At 41.0% G+C, this 20,319-nt stretch overlaps 1 protein-coding gene across 2 annotated transcripts in view; it reads right to left on the bottom strand.

The window, feature by feature from the left end:
- CCDC148 (coiled-coil domain containing 148) overlaps positions 1-20,319 on the bottom strand; it is a 97,741-nt gene that overhangs the window by 50,740 nt on the left and 26,682 nt on the right. For both annotated transcript variants that reach the window (XM_063118620.1, XM_063118621.1), the window contains 2 exons: positions 8,994-9,132; positions 6,249-6,455 (listed from right to left, as the gene is read on the bottom strand). In XM_063118620.1, the coding sequence (XP_062974690.1) occupies positions 6,249-6,455; positions 8,994-9,132 (346 nt within the window). The remainder of the gene's footprint in view (positions 1-6,248; positions 6,456-8,993; positions 9,133-20,319) is intronic.

Here is a 20,319-nt window from a genome sequence, read left to right as displayed (position 1 = left end):
CAAGATTATAGTAGGGAGAAAGTTGCATTGCTCCCTACAATTGTAGATCCCACAACCAAGAAGGAAGAAAAACAGTAGCTACACATGAATTCTGAAAAAAGTGTGCAGGCTAGAGGAGGAAAAGATTACTTCTTACTATGAACTAGAACCTGGAAGCTCTTCCAGCTCCAGGGATGGGCCAAAACTAAACGTAACAAAAGTTTTAAAATGTTAATAGAAATGATTGAGAGAGAGACAGAGAGAATGAGAGAGAGGCCTTATCTACACCAAGCAGGATATTGCACTATGAAAGCAGTATGAAAGTGGTATATAAAAGGCAGGAGCCACGTCAAGCGAGACACAGCAGTATGAAAGCAGTATATGGCATGTGTCAATGGGCCCCAACAGTTGTCAGTGCCTTTCAATACCGCTATAAAGCAGTAGTGTGGCTCCTGCCTCTTATATATAGCTTTTATACCACTTTCATAGTGGAATATCCTGCTTGGTGTAGATTAGGCCAGAGAAAGAAAAAGAAAGAGAGAGAGAGAGAGAGAGAGAGCTAGCTCAAGGAGCTTAGAAGCAGGAGGGGCATTATTATTATTATTATTATTATTTATTTATTTATTTATTTATATAGCACCATCAATGTGCATGGTGCTGTACAGAGTAAAACAGTAAATAGCAAGACCCTGCCGCATAGGCTTACATTCTAATAAAATCATAATAAAACAATAAGGAGGGGAAGAGAATGCAAACAGGCACAGGGTAGGGTAAACAGGCACTGGGTAGGGTAAAACATTATATGGGCTGAATCAGGAGGTTTCTTTGGCAAGGGCAATACTTTCCAGGTGCTGGGAACAGGAGATATTAGAACAAGATTCTTTGCAGGAATCTAACAAAACGTAAAGCTCAGAGAGAGGCAGTTTTTGGGAATCTCAGCAATTCTATTTTCATTTGCTTTCCTACTCATCAAGGATGTTGGGTTTTTTAGGGGTGGGTGGGATTACCATGTTCCACACTGTGAGGAAAAGCCTCTTCCCATTCCCCCTCCCCACTGGTGGTGACAGGCCTAACAGCACAGCTGTGCTCAAGGCCTGCCTTCATGCCACTCAGATTGGCTGAGCAGGGCTGTCACTCACCCCGCTGGCATAGGGGCTGCCCTGCCTGTTTGGTGCAGAGAAAATTAATCGCGATTAAACTCGAGCTTTGAACGTTTTCGAACTTTTAGAAATTTCTTGCACGTCTACACTGCTCAAGCTTTAGTTAAAAACAAAAATGAGCAAAATTGTTCTGGTAGCCTTTCACTATCATCTTCTTATGTAGATTACAGCCTCCTTGGTACAATCCAGAGGAATGGCGTATGTTCCTGTTGATTTACTTTACTTCAGCTTCTCAAGATAGTCCTTAGAGGAATTCAGTTTCATTTTAAGCCCTTGCCATTTCTCCTGAATAGTTTGTTTGAATTAAAAATTATGTAATCATTCTTTTAAATTAAAACCCATTAAAATATTGCGTTTCTATTTCATCACTATTTAATAACCCACATCGCCTTGGTAACTCATGGGTATTAAGCATTATTTATTTATTTATTTATTTATTTTTATTACATTTTTATACCGCCCAATAGCCGAAGCTCTCTGCGCGGTTCACAAAAATTACAAACTATCTTATTGGTTTTGTTTATTAAACAATATCCTATGAGCTATCAATTTATCTTGGTGTTTGGTTGCCATCACTGTACAAATAATCATAATTTCCTCTAGTACTGAACTTGGGTGGTTGAAAGCTTACCTGTTTGGAAATGAAACAAGACTTCCTAAAAATAAGATAGTGGTTCCTACCTTCTCTAGAGATTGCCTAGGCCTTGCTATATGCAGAAATATATCCACCTGTGTGTTTTGTTTTTTTAAAGAGCTCTTTAAAAGAGCACACACACACACACACCATGGCCCAACAAGGATATGACTTTTTAGGACCTTGAGAAGTTAAGCCATAGAATGTTGAGGCTGCCAGTTAAACAGGGAGTATGGGGGGAAGAGAGGGAACTGGCCTGCTCAATCCCCATATGTCTCCTAGAGATGGGCATTAGGGTCAGGAGCGCAAATTCTCTTTCTACACAATTAAGAACATAAGAAGAGCCATGCTGGATCAGACCGAGGGTCCATCTAGTCCAGCACTCTGTTCACACAGTGGCCAACCAGCTGTCGATCAGAGACCAACAAACCAGGAAACAGTATAACAGCACCCTCCCACCCATGTTCCCCAGCAACTGGTGCACACAGACTTACTGCCTCGGATACTGGAGGCAGCACATAACCATCAGGGCTAGTAGCCATTGATAGCCTTCTCCTCCAGGAATTTATCCAACCCCCTTTTAAAGCCATCCAAATTGGTGGCCGTTAGTGATTGATATCACTAAGACGACGACCAGGAACATTACTGGAAAGTGAGAACAGGAAACGTTCTTTTCCATTTCCACCATCCTTAAACTTCTCCAGGGCAAAAACTGCATGGGAAGGAGAGTTAAACTTCATGGCACACATCTCCCTGCCCCCAATTCTAATTCCACATCCAGGACTGCTGCATATCTGGGGTGGGGAAGTTTTTGATGAGTAAGAATGGGGAAAGACACCCCTTTTCTTTTCCTCATTCTCCATATACTGCAGGGAAGGGAGTTGAACCTCATGGCATGCATCTCACCCATTCACATATCCTATTCTGAAGCACTACATTCTGACACATGGTTGCTGTATGAAGCTCAGAATTTATAGAAAAAGCTATTTGAGGAACTTGATCTCTCTGTGTGTGCACGCATGCGCATTCCTAAAGGGTCATGCCATTTACCACAATATCATGTAGTATATGATCTTTATGAAAATGCCAGTGGAATTATGAAAATGCATGATGGATCATGCCATTAGCACATAGTCTTCATGAAGCCAGCTTGACGTTGTTTTCTTTTGTTTTTGTTCCCAGTTTGCTTAAGGCAGCTTAAGGAAGTATAGCTCCTAACCAATTATCTCCTGTTGCCCTTCTTTGTGTGTTTTTGTCTTCACACAGGTGTCGCTCAAAGTACAAAAGAAGGCAATGGAGGGGGCTCCCTAGGAGGTGTAATTATGCCTTAAAGCTGGAATCACTCATCTCCCCAAGCCCACCCCCGAAAGAGATTGGCGTGCAGAGCACTCCTACACCCATAGCACGAGAGTGTCTCTCATTCCCCCATGCAGTTAGGAGAAACTGTGTTCTGGGTTAAAACGCCTCCCGGTCCCAAAACAGATATGAGTAGGGTAAATACATACAGGGTAAATACGCATTGTGAAACCAGGGGAGCCCTAAGGTTTATGCACTCCCACAGTCAGAAAAGCTCCCACCAGGTACTGCTGAGAGTAAAAGGGAAAGTAGCCATCTCTGTTGGTAGACATCAGACACTCCACCACGCAAAATAATCATCATTTTTCCTTGCAGAATCAGAATACATGGAGCAAAACAGAGAGAACCTGGAACAGAGCTCCACAGCACAGAAGTAAGGGTTTTTCCTACCCATCTACCTGTGGTTTTCAGACCACTATGTGACTGATAAAAAGCCTACTCCCAGCTCTAACTACGGGCACATGGAGTAGGGGGAGTGCCTACCAAGAATATTATATAATTAAATAAAAGGACTCTGCTGAAACTCACTTAGGTCAGGGAACTTCCCCAGGCTTGGTCAGAGAAGCTCCGGTATTATACAACTTCCTTGTTCCCAAAGGCTCAGTTCTCTGGAGCCTTAAAATGATCAGATTTCTCTACAGATTTGAGCTGTGACTTGGACTCTGTCCAGGACTTGGATGAAAAAGAGGCAGTTGAAAATACACTAAAAATGGAAGCGATGGTTGGGGTTGGGATGGGCATGAGGGAATGCAGGGGCAATCTTCTTCCTTCCTTCCCCTGCCAAAAAAAGATTCCCCTTTATTGCATATAAGAGATATAGAACTATGGGGTTCTCATCATATATAAATCATATTTCCTCACATAAGTCGTATATCAATATCCAATATAGTAGGTACTCTGATGATATATTGAAAACAAAGAATTGGATGAATACAGGGACAATGTCCAAAAAAACAAAAATAACCAAAGAGCAAGGCATCCAGGAATGTTGGCAGAAGACAACATGTTTATTGCCGTCTATTGATTCAGGATGATCACATTTGGCAATTGCTAGGCTCCTTTTCTAGACTTAGATTAGATTTTCCAAACTAAACGTTGATCCAGCATCTTTATTTCCTACTCCTGCACTAGCTTTCTCCTTGTGGAGAAACACCCTAGATAGCACCCTCTACTCTAGGCAATCCCACTGCTATAGCTACTAATTGTGGAGAATCACCCCACAAAGGTTATCCTCTCATTCATTTCTGCTGCTCCCATAAATCTACATCTTATTTAATACACCCTTTAATCTAATTTAATGGTCACGAGGTGTGACACAAACAAATCAGAGGAACAGATATAGGAAAGAAAGAAAGAAAGTAAAGGATAAAGAATATTTTATTAAAAAGGAATGGAACAAGACAACTTATGTATAATTTATGGTTCTTTTTAAAACAGGGCTTTTATGTTGTTACTGTGACCATCAATTAGATTATAGAAGCCATAGTTCCTAACCCAAATCAAATTTAAGCTAATTCCCTTATCAAACTCCACCCCAGTAAACACACAGGCCTGGCAAAGAGAGCTTGATATTCCAGTGAGGTTTGACTTCAACCTGGCATGTTTAATTATAGTTCCCCAGACCTCTACCAATTGTTACCCAGGCCTCAGCTCTTCCTGAAGGCTGCTTTTGGAGTCTTTTTCTCCACCCTTGATAGCGTTCTTCTGCCTTGCTATCTTCCAGCTTGGCTTCCCAATCTAGCTGCTGCTGTGCTGCTGTCTTCCTCAGGCTCTCAGCCGCTCCTGCAGATACTCTTCCTTGGTGACACTCTTAGATGATCTCCTTCAGATGAACCTCCTCCAAGCAAACTTCTCCCCAGACAAACTTCCCCCAAAAGCCTTATATTTTCTCCTGGCAGAACCTCCAGCCAATCAGCTTTGGTGTAGCCAACACTCCATCAGCTTTGGTGTAGCCAACACTTCTGTTCAAACCCAGACTCAATAGGCATAGTTAGAATGTTTGGGTATCCTCCAATCAAATAGTACCAATCCTGATCCAACCTTCCTAATATATAAGGACGCTCGCCTCATATTCCCCTCTCAATGGTAACAATAACTGCCACTCTACCAGCACACCAAATTTACAATGCATCACTCCTCACACACAAACCTCTAGTAAAAAGCACACATTTTCCCTTCTACTGTTAATCTCTTTGTTTTCAGTCATTGAAACAAAGCAAAACATTTGAACATATTAAACTTTCATTATTATTATTATTATTATTTATATAGCACCATCAATGTACATGGTGCTGTACAGAGTAAAACAGTAAATAGCAAGACCCTGCCGCATAGGCTTACATTCTAATAAAATCATAATAAACAATAAGGAGGGGAAGAGAATGCACCAAACAGGCACAGGGTAGGGTAAAACTAGCACACAAAAAGTCAGTTTCTTCACATTCCTACTCTCCTTACTTATCACCAACTTTAGTGTTTTTTCTATTCTTTATGTTCATTGCAGTACTTGAATAACAACAGGTCCAGAGTGTCTTCCCTATCTTTTGTGGTGGCCCCTATAACTAATGTTTTAGAAGGATCCAGGGAGCTGCGATCTAGCTAAAACTGAGAGATTAATTAAAGCCCCCCCTTCCACCCCCTTGGACCACTATTTACGCACCTGAATGAAGCACTTTTCTAGTACATACACACATCAGATAGAATAGTTTTGTTCTCTTATTGCAACATTATTATTCAGGCTTGCCTGTTACTTCGGGGATACAGCCAACAAGCTATACCAATATACACCAGCACAGGATATGATTAATGAACGCAAGATATATTAGCAAAAGGGAACACATTGATGACACATGCAACTGAAGCAAAACAGATCCATTAACGTAAGGCCTCAAGAACAAAGAAAAAATTAAAAATAAATTGTGTACAAATTTTCTAGCCAAACACTTCAAAACTTTCTCTCCCACCCCCCACCCAACTCAGAGGCATGTATCTGTCTCCATTCCCAGAGGGGGAAAGCCCATATTAAAGCTAATGCAACATTTGTTTACTCGAGCAAATATTGAACAAGCCAGGATACAAGGCGACATAAATTTAAATCTGTGGTTGTGTATTGAACCTACCTTTTCTTTGAGATCCGCACATATTTCCTGTTGTTTTCTTCTATTATTAGCCAACATCATTTCTGTCTCATGAGCAGCAGAAGCTTCACTCAAAGTCATTACCGCCTTCAGCAAAAAAGCTTTTCTCGCCTGGACCCAGTTGAACAGCAAAGCTCTCCACTGATTTCTCATAAAATGGTAGTGGTCCCAAGCCCTTTCATGAGCAACCTAGCAAAACCCAAAATTGCCAGAAATCAAGGTTACTGAAAGCCATACAATGCATCGACAAATTCTTGATTGTTCAAGGTTACTTTAAGCAATCATTAAAAATGAAACAATTAGCTAAAATGAAAATCATCTCCCTCATAACTGTGTGACAGCTTCAGGTTCAAGTAGGCCTGGCTGAGCTTGCAGTTTAGGGTGCAATCCTATCAGGATGGTCATAAGCCTCAGAACATGGAGGCTTATGGCCATCCAATGCAGACTGAGAGGAGCGGTAGAGGTGATTGTCGCCTCCCCATTCCTTCCACTCTGTATTTTAGCTGATGGGCTTTTTCACCCTTCTAGCTGGGGCACATCAGAGCAGGAGGGAAGAAGACTGGGGAGGCCTGGGCAGATGGTGTAAGGCAGCCTGCTCAGTCCCCTCCTCTCCACGCTGTCATGCCCCTTTGCCCTCCTCTCTGAGGTTGCTTTTGCGAGCTCAGAGAATCAACCACCATGGTTCTCTCCATGAAGGCTGTTGCGGGTGGGGGGAGCTGGGATTCCTGCCTCCAGGAATCCGAACTATCCTATGCCTCCCCCCACAATGTCTAAGGGCCATGGGATTGCTCCCTCCATTAATAATCATTATGTCTTGTTTTACACAACAGGAGTAATCCTGAAGTGACTTAAAAAGAAATAATAAAATATACACCCCAAATATACAACAACATATTCATTAAATATACAAATTCACAGAAGTACTGCTAAAAAAGAGGGCAACTTCCAGGGCTCAGGTGGCTGCATTGTGCTCCCACCCTACTGGGGTCAGCACCTCTGCTCCTGAAATTCAGCAACGCAGCAGTGGCAGGGGGCGGGGGGAAAGGCCCATTTTAAAAGGAAAAATCAGCGGTTTGCTACCCAAATGTGTTGGTGCTGTGGTCATACCTCCAAATGTTGGTGTCAACCTGGCGATGTTTCCTTTTAAAATGGGGCTTTTCTTCCCCTGTATCCCATCACTGCCAAAGGAAGTGAGGCAGGTGGCTACTAGGAGGAGGGCTTTCTCCGCTGTGGCACCCCGGTTGTGGAATGAGCTCCCCAGAGAGGTCCGCCTGGCGCCTACACTGTACTGCTTTCGTCGCCAGCTGAAGACCTTTTTATTCACTCAGTATTTTAACACTTAATTTTAACTTAAATTTAATTATACTGTTTTAACTCTGTATTTTAACCTTATATCAATTTTGCTGCGTGGTTTTATCCTGGTTGTGCTTTTTATATTGTATTTTGTATTTGTATTTTTAACTTGTTGGTTGTTTTATGATGGTTTTAATTTTTGTGAACCGCCCAGAGAGCTTCGGCTATTGGGCGGTATAAAAATGTAATAAATAAATAAATAAATAAATAAATCACTGCCACGCTGGCAAATTTCAGTGAGGAAGTAGTGGGACACTGGGAGAGACCACATGCAGCTTGTGGGTTGCATATTGCCCACCATGCTGACAGTTTACAATTAGGCCACTTTTTCCTGCAGTGAGCAAAATATTTACAGCAGGAAGCCTAAACTCCAACATGAGCATTTTGAACAAGATTAAATTGTCATTATGTGATTTTTGCCTGACAGTTCCGTCTACTGAACATTTATTCTAAAGTCCTTCTGTGTTGACATGGGAGATTTACTATGTTTCCTGGCATATTTTAGCTTCCAGGAGATCTCCAGGACATAGTAATCTCCGTTTCTATCACATGGGGATAGATAGAATCAAAAGTTACTTGGTTGTGAGAATATTACAACCTTTCTTTCCGCTTTATGAACTCAAAACTTGCATAAAAATCCATTAATGGGTGCTGTTTATTTCTTTTATTGATGTGCTTTTAATTGAATTATGTTTTAATTATGTTATGTTAAGTTTTAATTTAACTGATTTGTTTCTACATTATACTTTTATCTTAACTCCTATTTTATTATTCTTAGCTGTCTTAGGCACTATTTTGGTAGAAAGGTAGGAGATAAATTTAATAAAGAAATAGTCCGACGTATTGTGAGCCCCATTCTCTGTCAACAGAATGACAGCAACTGTCTAGTCTATCTCTATATCATCCCATTTTAATTCAATACAGTGGATGCTGGATGTTTTAAGGATGTTTTAATCATGTATGCTATGTTTTTAATCAGTTTTTAATGTGTTTTATATTACTGTTGTTCCCCGCCTCGATCCAAGTGGAGAGGCGGGTAAGAAATGTTTATTATTATTATTATTCAATCTAATTAGCATTGCTCCACTGACAGAAGGACCGGCAATTCCTCCTTCTTGCCTATAACTCTCCATAGGCTCCGATGTTTGTTCTAAAAGGGTTGGGGAGACTCTCTGAAGCAGGTTTTGGGGGCTCGGGAGAGTCTTCAGGGGTGGAGAAGGCAAAGTCCTGTTGTGCAAGTGGTTTTCCATTCACACACACTGGATGTAGCCTTATGTTCAGTAGCTTACAAAATACAGCTCTACTGAAAATGTTTTAAATCAAAAGCCCATTGCAATATTGAATGATGAAGTTAAATTTAGTTTGGTGACTTACAAGATTTTGCCTAGACTTGTGAGGTAGAAGTTTCTGTAGCATATCCAAGTAGAGAGTTCTTCTGCCTTGCATGTCACTTGGGTACTGACTAATGACAACCTGATAAACCCAAAGATCTTCTTTACTCCATTGGAAAGCGCTGCAAAAGCAAAGACAGAAATTTAACCCAAACTTAGCCTACAACAGAAGAATGATCCGGATGGAAACAATAATATGCTCCCTTGATGAACCTCCTAATTCTTCAATGAACCCTAATGCTGCAGTGCTGGAACACTTTGATGTAAGACTGCTTGATATAAATGGATCTTGCTCATGGTCCTTTGCATGTGAAACGTACACAAGATTTTAAGAGCAATGGGGTCAATTTCACACCATCCTCTCTTGCATTCACTGCAAACACCCTTTTCTTTTACACTATTATCACTGCTTTCACCCTTTGTCAGACCTGGCCTGTTTGGGTAATATCAAAAGGGGGGGGGCTCCTTTAAACAGTGTGATCTGTGATTCCATTTTTCACTTTTTAAAAAAGTCACAGAAATATAAGCTCTCCACACTGCTTATTATTTGACTGTAAAAACAGAATTGAAGTGGGTGTGGGGAGGAACTCAAACCTCTTACGGCCAAACTGGCCTAAAACATACCAGCTCAGAACAGAACATCAATATAACAAAGGAAACCGCCTGCGGCCAAACAAAACAAAGAATGTTGTATGGATGAAGAGCTCTAGATGCAGAAAGCATCCGCTTTCCCCTGCCGTTCCAGGAATTATTCTAAGTGTTACACCCTTTCCAAGATTGACATTTTGAAATAAGGCTGTTCCATAAAATAAAATAGAATTTTAAAAAATGAAATGAAGAACATTGGCTTCATTTTCTTTAGACATGCCAAAATTTGAGAGATATGAGCCCTATTCAAACTTACCGTATATTACGGAAAGCCTGTGAGGGAACTGATCACCCAGTGCAGCTGTCCCACCTATGGCATGCTCCCATACCCTTACGGGATGTGGAATTGATAGAACCGCATAAGCCTGATTCATACGGCATTTAACCCCTGATTATGAGGAATAAGGATGTGCAAGATCAGGACTACGAGGATTGGATAGAGCTATGCATAGATCTTACATCAATGTTGCATTTTACATGTGGTCTCAAGGCCAGGTCCAGAGGCAGGGCAACTGGGCAGGTGAGGCACCATCTTACTCACCATGCACAGACTACTGAGGCAGATGTGAATAGAATAGTGGCTTTCACAAGGGACAACCCTACTTAATGAAGGAAAACCACTGAAGGAAGAGTCCTAGAATCTCTGGCTACAGCATCTCTGGGCCGCCTTGAGTATTGGGCAAAAGGCAGGATAATAATAATAATAATAATAATAATAATAATAATAATAATAATAATAATGCATCTGATCCTTAATATATCTGGAGGAAAGCCCTGTTGGAGTAAATTTATTTAAGATAACTTACACACTTATGTTCCCAGTTCCCATGGAGACTCTGGTCTCAGTCTACTCTATCTTGTAACTGTTGACAACAATAATCCATCTTGCATCATATGTTATTGGTGATATCCTTCGACTACTTGGAGGAATTCTAGGTTTGGACCATTTTACAAAGATAACCTCCCCAAGCTGCTCTCCCCAATTGCTCTTCTTCCTTCCAGTAACTAATACTTCATTTCCAATTTCTGCAACTGGAAATCTGTAATCCTTACAATAGTGAGAGCTGTCGTTTATAGAAGGGGTGGGCAACGTGTGAGCGTTTTGTGCACCACACCACACACCACTACTGCATTTGTTGCAATGGTAGCAGCAAAAAGCAGCAATTTTGCTTTAAAACAAGGCTCGCAGGGAATAGCTGGACAGCCATCTGTCAGGGATGCTTTAGGGTGGATTCCTGCATTGAGCAAGGGGTTGGACTCGATGGCCTCATAGGCCCCTTCCAACTCTGCTATTGTATGATTCTATGCACATTATTTGGAAGCAGAATCATGCTCCCAGAAGCCTCCAGGAGCACAATTTTGCTTCCAAACAAGGTGTGTGCTCCCTGCACACCTTGCTTTAAGGCAAAATTATTATTATTATTTTTATTTATTTATTTATTTATTTATTTATATAGCACCATCAATGTACATGGTGCTGTACAGCGTAAGCTGCTTTGTTGCCACCATCACTTCACCAATTTTAGCCAGCAAAGTCAGTGCCTGCAGGTGGCAGCCCTTGGAGGGGCTGGGGAAGCAAAGTGCCTCCCCGCCCCACCCTGCAACCTCCAGAATTTTCCCATCCTAGATTTATAGAAACTGGAATAGCTTTTATGGGAAGAAAAAAGTTTATTGGCTGGAAAATTAATGTAGGCACAAATGGAGGACTGCATATCCAGCCCCAGCATACAAGACATTCAGCCAATCCTATGCAGGTTTATTCAGAACTTTTGCTGTGTTCAAGGGGGCTTATTTTCAGGCAAGTGTGCAGCCTAAAGTGGTATGAAACAGAAGGATAAAGATGTGAAGACAGTATTCAGATTAAACATAAAGTAAGAGAAAAGACATGGTCATATGAAAGCAATTATAATGGGAGGGTTGCCAAAACAGTGTACAAGTTGTATAAATCCATTGAACTGAATTTTTCATTGTACGTACTTGAACTTTTGTTACATTTCTGGGAAGTAGCAGCTAAGAAATATAGGTCCTTTTTATATATTTAGGCAAACAACCCATGCCACAGGTTAATAAAAGCAATGACAGCATGAGCACATTATGTGGATACTAATAGGGAACAAGTATCCAGTGATTATTATAAGTTACTTTCCTTCATTTGCCCTTAATTGCTCTCCTCATCAATGGGTCTTTTCAGATTAAGTGAATGGGCCTCGGGCTTGTGTGTTCCTCCCTTCTCCTCTGGCACCACTGCAAAGAGAGTGGAAATTTTTGCTTCCACTAACCAGGTTTCCCTGTTACATCAAAACTCAAACTTAGTTTAAACTATGGTTAGTAAATAAACCAGGATTATAAAGCATGGTTTGATCTTGGGCTTGTTTAAACTAACCAATTCACCAGAGTTCAAACTTAACAGGGACCTCTCAGTAAATTTAAAAGTAGAAGCAAAAACTTCCGATCTCCTTCTTGTGGCTGCACCAGAGCAGGAGAGAGAAGTGGGGATCATCAAAGCCCAAGACTCCTACAGACTTATGTACATAAAGCTAAACCATAGGTTAATGTTGTGTCCAAACTGACCCCTTATAACGTAGTTCAATGTCCATCTTTGGCCACTTTTCAGGAAGCGAAATAAAGTGTTTCAAGGAATAGAGGTTTATCGCATTTTGGTGTCTTTTTCATAACCGAACATCAGATATCCAAAAAGGCTTATTGAGAATTGACAACAAAAGTAAAGATAATGTTGTCAGCTTTATGGCAATTAGCAGGATATCCCAGAATAAGCTCTGCAATATGCAATTATCATTGTTCAAAATCCTCTAAATTCATGTGCATTTGTCAGGTATTGAATTTGGAAAAAGGAATATGTGCAACAGCATTAACTTTATACAGAACATACACCAGTGCCCTTGATATTCACAGTGCTGTAGTACATCACAAGAGAATGATGTAATATAAATTAAAAACAAATATCCCTAGGAATATTGCTATCTCAGGGTGCTTTCTACCAAGCTTTTGATTTCAAATCAGGATTTTTGAAAGTTGGTTTTCTTCCAGGAACAAAAAAGGTAAAAAGAAGGGCAAGGGAAAAGCTGATCTTCATTATGGGTCCAGCAAAGGGATTAAGGAACAAACCATTTCCCAATTTTATTTTAAGTATAAGAATATGCTCAGACACAATACAAGAACATTTACTATAACTTTATATCGAGAGGTATGTCCTCACAGCCTATGGCCATGGCATTAGTTTAATGAGTAAAATGCCAATTCTTCTCCGGCAGATTCCATTAAAAAAAGAACGTGTCACCCTCCTTCCCCTTTCCAGCATTCATCGCACTTCTCTGTCTGTGACCTTATGAGTGCATCATTGTTGAGAAGATGCACAGCTTTCCCTTTGTAAGGGTTTGGCAACTCATTGCTGCTGACACCCCATAGATCCTGGCACTCTGCACAGCTGTCTGCTGTGTGTTTGCTACTGAGGAACAATATAAAGATGCAGTTGTGGCTTTTTGCTCTTCTGTTTTATAAAAGCGATGCAGTCTTGGAGAGGACATGTCTGGATTTTTGAGAAGCATCAAATGAAATGCTGGAGAATGGGAAAGGTTGGAGGCCATGAAAAGAGTTAGTCAATTAGAACACAAAGGTGAGACCAGCAGAGCAGCCTCTTAATAATAAAAAGAGAGATCCTGGTTTGTTAACGGGGCCATCAAAGGCAGACACTTAGCCCAGCTCCCTTTTCCCCAGATGAATTTTCTTCACAAAGTATTAAACAGACACAGACAACAGAGACCAAATGAAAGGGGCCATGGGCCAGGGCCAGCCTCAAGACAACAAAATATAATCCATCCAGAGGCAGACTAAAACCAGAGTTCCTGCAGAGGCCAAGAATATTTTCAGGAATAGAGCCAGAACTCCATACACAAACAGAGCCCTGCCTTCAACAGCAGGACAGAGAGGCATATAAGACTTAGATAAATGGACAAGGACTGTGGCCAGGAAGTAGAGCACATACTTTACATGCCGAAGGACCCTGGTTCAGTCTCCAGGGATTGCTGGGAAAGACCCCCATCTGAAACCCTGGAGAGCCACCGCTAGTCCATGTGGACCAGGAGTAGGCAACCTGTTGCCCTCCAGATGTTTTAGACTACAGCTCCCATAATTCTGGAACACTGGCCAGGCCAGCTGGGACTGATGGACGTTGTAATCCCAAATATCTGAAAGGCACCAAGATGCCTACCCCGGTGTAGATGACACTGCACTATTCGGACCAATGGTTTGACTCGATATGATGCAACTTCTTAAATGGACTGGCATAATATATGGTACTGAACATCTGAAAAAAGAAGTACCATTACCTAAGGAACTGAGAGCATACCTGAACAGAAAGAATACAAGGGACAAACCCACAGGTAGGCCACATAAGGAACACAAAGGAGCTAAGGAAGAGAGAGCAAGGTGCTTGCCTACTAAGAAAACCAGCTAAGTATGTTTAGACAGAAAAAAGGCTAAGCATGCATAGGATTGTGCCTTAACTCTGTGTTTCTCTAAAGGCTTTTAAATAAGTGGAACAGTAGGATCCTGTTCAGAAGACCCCTTAAACCACGGCTTTACCAATCGTAAGGCAAAAAGCATTATTCACCGTGGTTAAAGCTGTGGTTTAAGGGGTCTTCTGAACAGGGCCAACGAGGCACCTGACTGAAGCAAGGCTGGCAGCATGATCTTGAGGCAATATAAATAAGCATGCATTTTATATGTACATGTCAAGAGAGAGTGGAACTGAAGACTTCTTATAACTATAATGTCATGTGCCAGGAGGAAAAAGACATGACATTAGACAGCAGCCTGGCGTGAGGTCTCTTTCCCCAACTTACTATGGCATTCCCCTGCCCCAGCAACTAACAGCAAATGATGGAAAAGCAGGGGTGGAGAAATGCATGACGCAATGATGTCAAGGCATAGGTAACTAGATTTAATAACTAGGAAGAGGAAGGAGAACATGACACAGTGCTGCCATTTTAAGCAGCAACCCACATTGAGTGACATGTCTGGCTCCATGTTCGGAATGACATGGACACTAGTACTGATGTCCCAATTGCATGCATTTTATGTACAAATTTCTTTAAAAAAGAGATGCTTACAAACAAATAGAAGGTTATGTATAATGCTTTGTTAACTTTGAATGTCATGTAGTGATATAGTGTTAGGACTAATTTCTATTTTTCAATAAAAATAAAGTAAAGGAATTAAAAATTGAACAAATACAATTGTAAGGCGCACAACTTTTTAAAAATAGTCAGTACATTAAGCTTACATTTAACAATATAAGTTAAAAAGAAAGACGTGTTCTGCTATGACAGCTTTCAAATATTTGCACTTTAAAACTGAACACATTAAACTAAAAGGGCAGGCCTAATGGCTCTCTAAAAAGAAAGTGATATAGTTTAAAGGGGTTTCTTTTCAAATCAAACCACCAGAAAGCAATGTAACTTCGTACACATAAAGTGCATAGAGCATCGTGACAGTTTCTTTAATTACATTTTAATATATCAAGTGACAGTATTAATTGGGAACAGATTTAGTGCCAACGCTGAAATGTAATTTGGGTCCGTATTTTATTATTATTATTTTTTAAGAAAACATGAATCTGAAACCACTGCCAAGCCTTTGTAGACCTCATTGGTTTTAGAGGTTTTCTATTTCAAATAGTCTATTGAGTGCTGGAGATTGCTAATTATTTTCTCAATATCTGTGATCTAAAGTAAAATACTGCTCTAGTGTTAACTGTGTTGGAGTGGGGCCCATATTCCACTTGAGAAGATAATATTTCAGGCCATCTCAGACACTTTAAGACCTACAGAAACCTACAGAATTTACTTCCACTTGAGGATTGACAGGAGGAATGTCAATGTTCAACTGAAGTCTGTGATTTCTTCCCTTTCCTTCAGACATCACTATATCTAACTAGTCCACAGTACTGGATTCACCTTCCAACATTTATAATGATTTTTTGGTTTAAAAAATAAGATACGGTATGGTTTGTGTGAACACACTGTGAAATCTGGAATGCATTGGTACTTGTTTCCCTGGTAATTATTTGAAAACCTGAAGTGATTGTACTAAAGTTAAATAGCTATAGCATGCGTTTTCCAGGAATGCACTGGGCTCACATCACAGAAGAACTAGCGCCAGTTTTTGGAAAAATTAATTAATTACAAAAAGGTTTACTTTTATAATCTTCTGACAAACAGACTGGTGATCATTATCTTCCTCATTTGTTCTGAAGGTGTCTCATACAGTTCAATAACTAGTGTATCAGCCTGAAACATATTTTGCACAGAAGAAAGATCGGTTTTATTTCAGTAGAACCTATTTCTACTATGTGCAATAAAGATTAAAGCCTTCGAAACATCAGGACTGGTCGGAATGCTTAAGAGTGCAATCTTACACATGTTTACTCAGAAGTATATGCCACTGAGTTCAATGGGACTTATTCATAGGAAAATGGGTCTAGGCTTGCACTGAAAGTATCCTGGCTGCAATCAATAGCACCCATTTCCAAGCAACTCTGACAACATTGCAATCTTTTTGGCATGACATTAAGACTTTCCTCTACTTTCTAGGCATATGATATATGATGGGGTTTCTTAATTTGAGTTTTATCAGGTCTTGGCATTTTAATTGTTTTAGGTACTTTAAATTGTTCTCTTCGTATGTTTTAACCCCTGCTGTAAGATACACTGAATCTTTTTTAGAGAAAGGTGTCTAAGGAGTATAAACAACAACTCTGCAAGGCAGCTGTAATAAAGTGTGTACTAGGGCTGGACTGAATGTTCACTTATGAACATCTATGAACATGTTTGGGATAAAAGTAGCACTTGGAGGGCCAAATGTTCCCCCTCCTTCCCCAAACCCCTTAAACATACTTTTCCTATTTAATTTCATGGGTGTTCATATTCCTAATCCACTTCTCTACTGTTGGTTCAGCAATTAGGGATCTCAAAAGAAGCACTGCCCTTGCTCCAAATTGGCTTCATTTGTACTCTATAATGACCTCATGTAGTCAAATCTGAATGACTTACGTAGCGTCATTATTATTATTATTTATTATTATTATTTATTTATATAGCACCATCAATGTACATGGTGCTGTACAGATAATACAGTAAATAGCAAGACCCTGCCGCATAGGCTTACAATCTAATAAGTTGTAGTAAACAATAAAGAGGGAAGGAGAATGCAAACAGGCACAGGGAAGTGTAAACAGGCACTGGGTAGGGTGAAGCTAACAGTATAGAGTCAGAACAAACTCAATATTTGAAGGCTATAGGGAAAAGAAAAGTTTTTAGCTGAGTTTTAAAAGCAGTGATTGAGTTTGTAGTTCTCAAGTGTTCTGGAAGAGCGTTCCAGGCGTAAGGGGCAGCAGAAGAAAAAGGACGAAGCCGAGTAAGGGAAGTGGAGGTCCTTGGGCAGCCGAGAAGCATGGCATCAGAGGAGCGGAGAGCACGAGCGGGGCGATAGTGTGAGATGAGAGAGGAGAGATAGGCAGGAGCTAGACCGTGAAGAGCTTTGAAGGTCAGCAGGAGAAGTTTATATTGGATTCTGGAGTGAATTGGAAGCCAATGAAGAGATTTCAGAAGTGGAGTGACATGGTCAGAGCGGCGGGCCAAGAAGATGATCTTAGCGGCAGAGTGGTGGACAGAGACCAGCGGACTGATGTGAGACAAAGGAAGGCCAGAGAGAAGAAGGTTGCAGTAGTCCAACCGAGAGATAACCAGTGCGTGAACGAGAGTCTTGGCAGAAGAGACAGACAAAAATGGTCGAATCCTGGCAATATTATACAGGAAGAAACGACAGGATTTAGCTACTGCCTCGATGTGAGGAGTAAAGGAGAGCGAGGAGTCAAATATAAAGCCAAGACTACGAGCTTCCTTGACCGGAGTAAGCGTGACATCGTTGACAGTAAGAGAGAATGAGAGGTGAGGAGAAGGTTTAGGAGGAAAAACAAGCAATTCAGTCTTTGCCATGTTAAGTTTCAAACGACGATGAAACAGCCAGACTTAAGGAACACTTTTGTCCCCTTGCTTTCTGGCACACCAACAAATCACATGCATGCTTTTCACAGCCTGCAGAAGTGCTCATGAAAAGCAACCCTTTCTTTCAGTTCAATCCCTTACACTTTACTTCCCCCCCAAAAAAAAAATTCCTTTACATCATTTCAAAAGGTTTCCATGTACCATATTGCATTTATCAAGACTCCATGTGATGTGATACAGTATCTTTGTGACACAGTAGGCAATAAACAATTGCATATTTGTGTAAATGCTAAACCCTAGAGAACACAGGATCCAAACCATATCAAAACTGCAGTAAACATGCATTGCAGACACGGAGTGCCAACTCAAATGATCAGAAGAGGGCCATTGGTACAGTCCTCCAAGGGAGCACACTCGAAAGGGCAGGTCACAAGCTTGAATATTCCACCACTTCAAGAAATCTGTGCTAGCACATCAGGGAGAAAGCTAGCCTAGAAATGGTTTGAGACGGAGCACTGGGAATAGTCAGGAGAGATCATTAAGCACGCATGCACAGCACACTAATGTACACTATTATTGGGCAGTATCCAATGAAGAGCACACACACGCGGCCACCCCTGCTGCCTCCCATCCACAAACAGCACCGACCACTTGCAGAATGGATCTTTAGTCCTTGCAAGGGCAACCTGAAATGAGGAATCGCTTGCTTCAGGAATGTGGTAGCCCCGCCAGCACACATAAGGAGCTCCACCAACGTGACTCCAATCCAGGAACTAGCATTTTTGCTTGTTTTAGGGCTTTCCTCAGGAAACGTGAAATCTCAGTTCTTCAAGTGGCGGCCAAAGTTTACAGAAAAATATTGGCGGGGCTGGCTGCTCGCAGACCAGAAGGAGTGGTGAGCCGTGCTTATGGATGGGCAGCATTGGATACTGGCCTATACCTATACACATACACACACACACACACACACACACAGAGGCAGACACACTTCTCCCGCCACTGATTTTCCCTTTCAAATTGCTCCTTTGATCCTTTGTTATCTCAGCAAACACATTTTGTGGGGCACACTTTTGTCAAGATACATGCAGTTCTTCCCTTCTACTTATTTGGTAACCTTTAGGAAGTTATCTTTCCATGTAACCTCACAGCGTTACTTTGAGTCTAACACATGATCTTCAGCTCCTTGGATGAAGAACAAGATCTCCCCACAACAAAATATATATATAAACCTACCTCGGTCATACAAAGATGTGGAAAAAATGCCCCCTGCATCAACATATTAATCTTTAAAGCAGCCTTCCCCAACCTGGTGCCCTCCAGATGTGTTGGACTACAACTCCCACAACCCCCAGCCAGCATAGCTATTGCCCATGCTGTCTGGGGATGACGGGATTTTTAGTCCCACACATCTTCAGGATACCAGGTTGGGGAAGGCTGCTTTCGCAAATCCATGTTTTTTTAAGGAATGATTTTGTTTTTATGTACCACAGACATCCTGAACCATGTTTTTCCCCATTAAAAGTCTAAATGAGAAAATGCTACCTTAAAAGAATATGATCCATGTAAACATTAGGAGTTAACCAAAACTCCACCACGCCAGAAATGTGTTTCAAATATTAAACTTGGCACCTACTTAACAACATAGCGATCATTTTTCCACTGGGGGGGGGAACATGTACCACCATTATTTGGTTTCAGAACTGAAACTTGGCAGTGCGCCTATACACAAACACCCTCAGGCAGCTGCTTTACATTTCCTCTGAATCAGATTTACCCCAAGCTAATCCCTGGCTTTACACCCTCTAAAGAACATAAAAACCTCCTAAGGGAAGTGACCCTCCCAATACTGTAATCCCCTGCTACCCTCTATAATAGGTAGGACAATGTAAATTTGATGCACCGTTTCACTGAATTTGCAGCCAGACAAGCTACAACAATAACTCCGACTGAGATGTCAGCTTTCCCATATGTCAACTATGTCATAGCTGATTGTTTCATCAGAAACATCTAGTTACTGAGCTGGTACAGGAGAATTCCTTGATACACCCCCTGAATTCAATGTGCTTTAGGAAAGCCAAGAACAGTTTGGAAATAGTCGGTTTAAATATTGAGACACCATCACTCTGAAACATCATTGCAGTAAGTGATGTCTGATTACTTATTATTACAATTTTTCAGAATTGGGATGTCTCCAGTAACTGGAAACTAGTTGCTATATATAAAAAAGTTGACTTCAAGAGCATAGTTGGTCGCATACTGCAAAATGTACAGTCTTACCCTATTGGTCTGCTGAACCACATCCGATCGCCCCGCTATGACCAAAACCCTGCCATGAAAAAACTTGGTGCGAGGCATTTGCCATGGGCTTTTCGGGTTTGGGAAACCCATGGCAAGAATGGTTAGGGCTGCTTAGCGCTCTTCCAGAAAATTGTTAAGCATAGGAAAATAGTCACATTCCCAGCACCCTTGTGTGTGTGTGTGTGTGTGTGTGTGTGTGTGTAATCCAGAAAGGGATCCATCTAAATTATACATTTGACAACTAGCCTCCCTTAACTTTCCTATCTGGAAGGAAAAGTTCTGCACTGTTACTTACATTTACTTTTATCTATTTTATTTATTTACAATATTTGTATACGA

Source organism: Elgaria multicarinata, chromosome 2, assembly GCF_023053635.1.
Source record: "Elgaria multicarinata webbii isolate HBS135686 ecotype San Diego chromosome 2, rElgMul1.1.pri, whole genome shotgun sequence".
In the NCBI taxonomy this organism is placed as follows: domain Eukaryota; kingdom Metazoa; phylum Chordata; class Lepidosauria; order Squamata; family Anguidae; genus Elgaria; species Elgaria multicarinata.
Note: the sequence above shows the minus strand (reverse complement) of the source record. Positions and strands in the feature narration are given on the sequence as shown.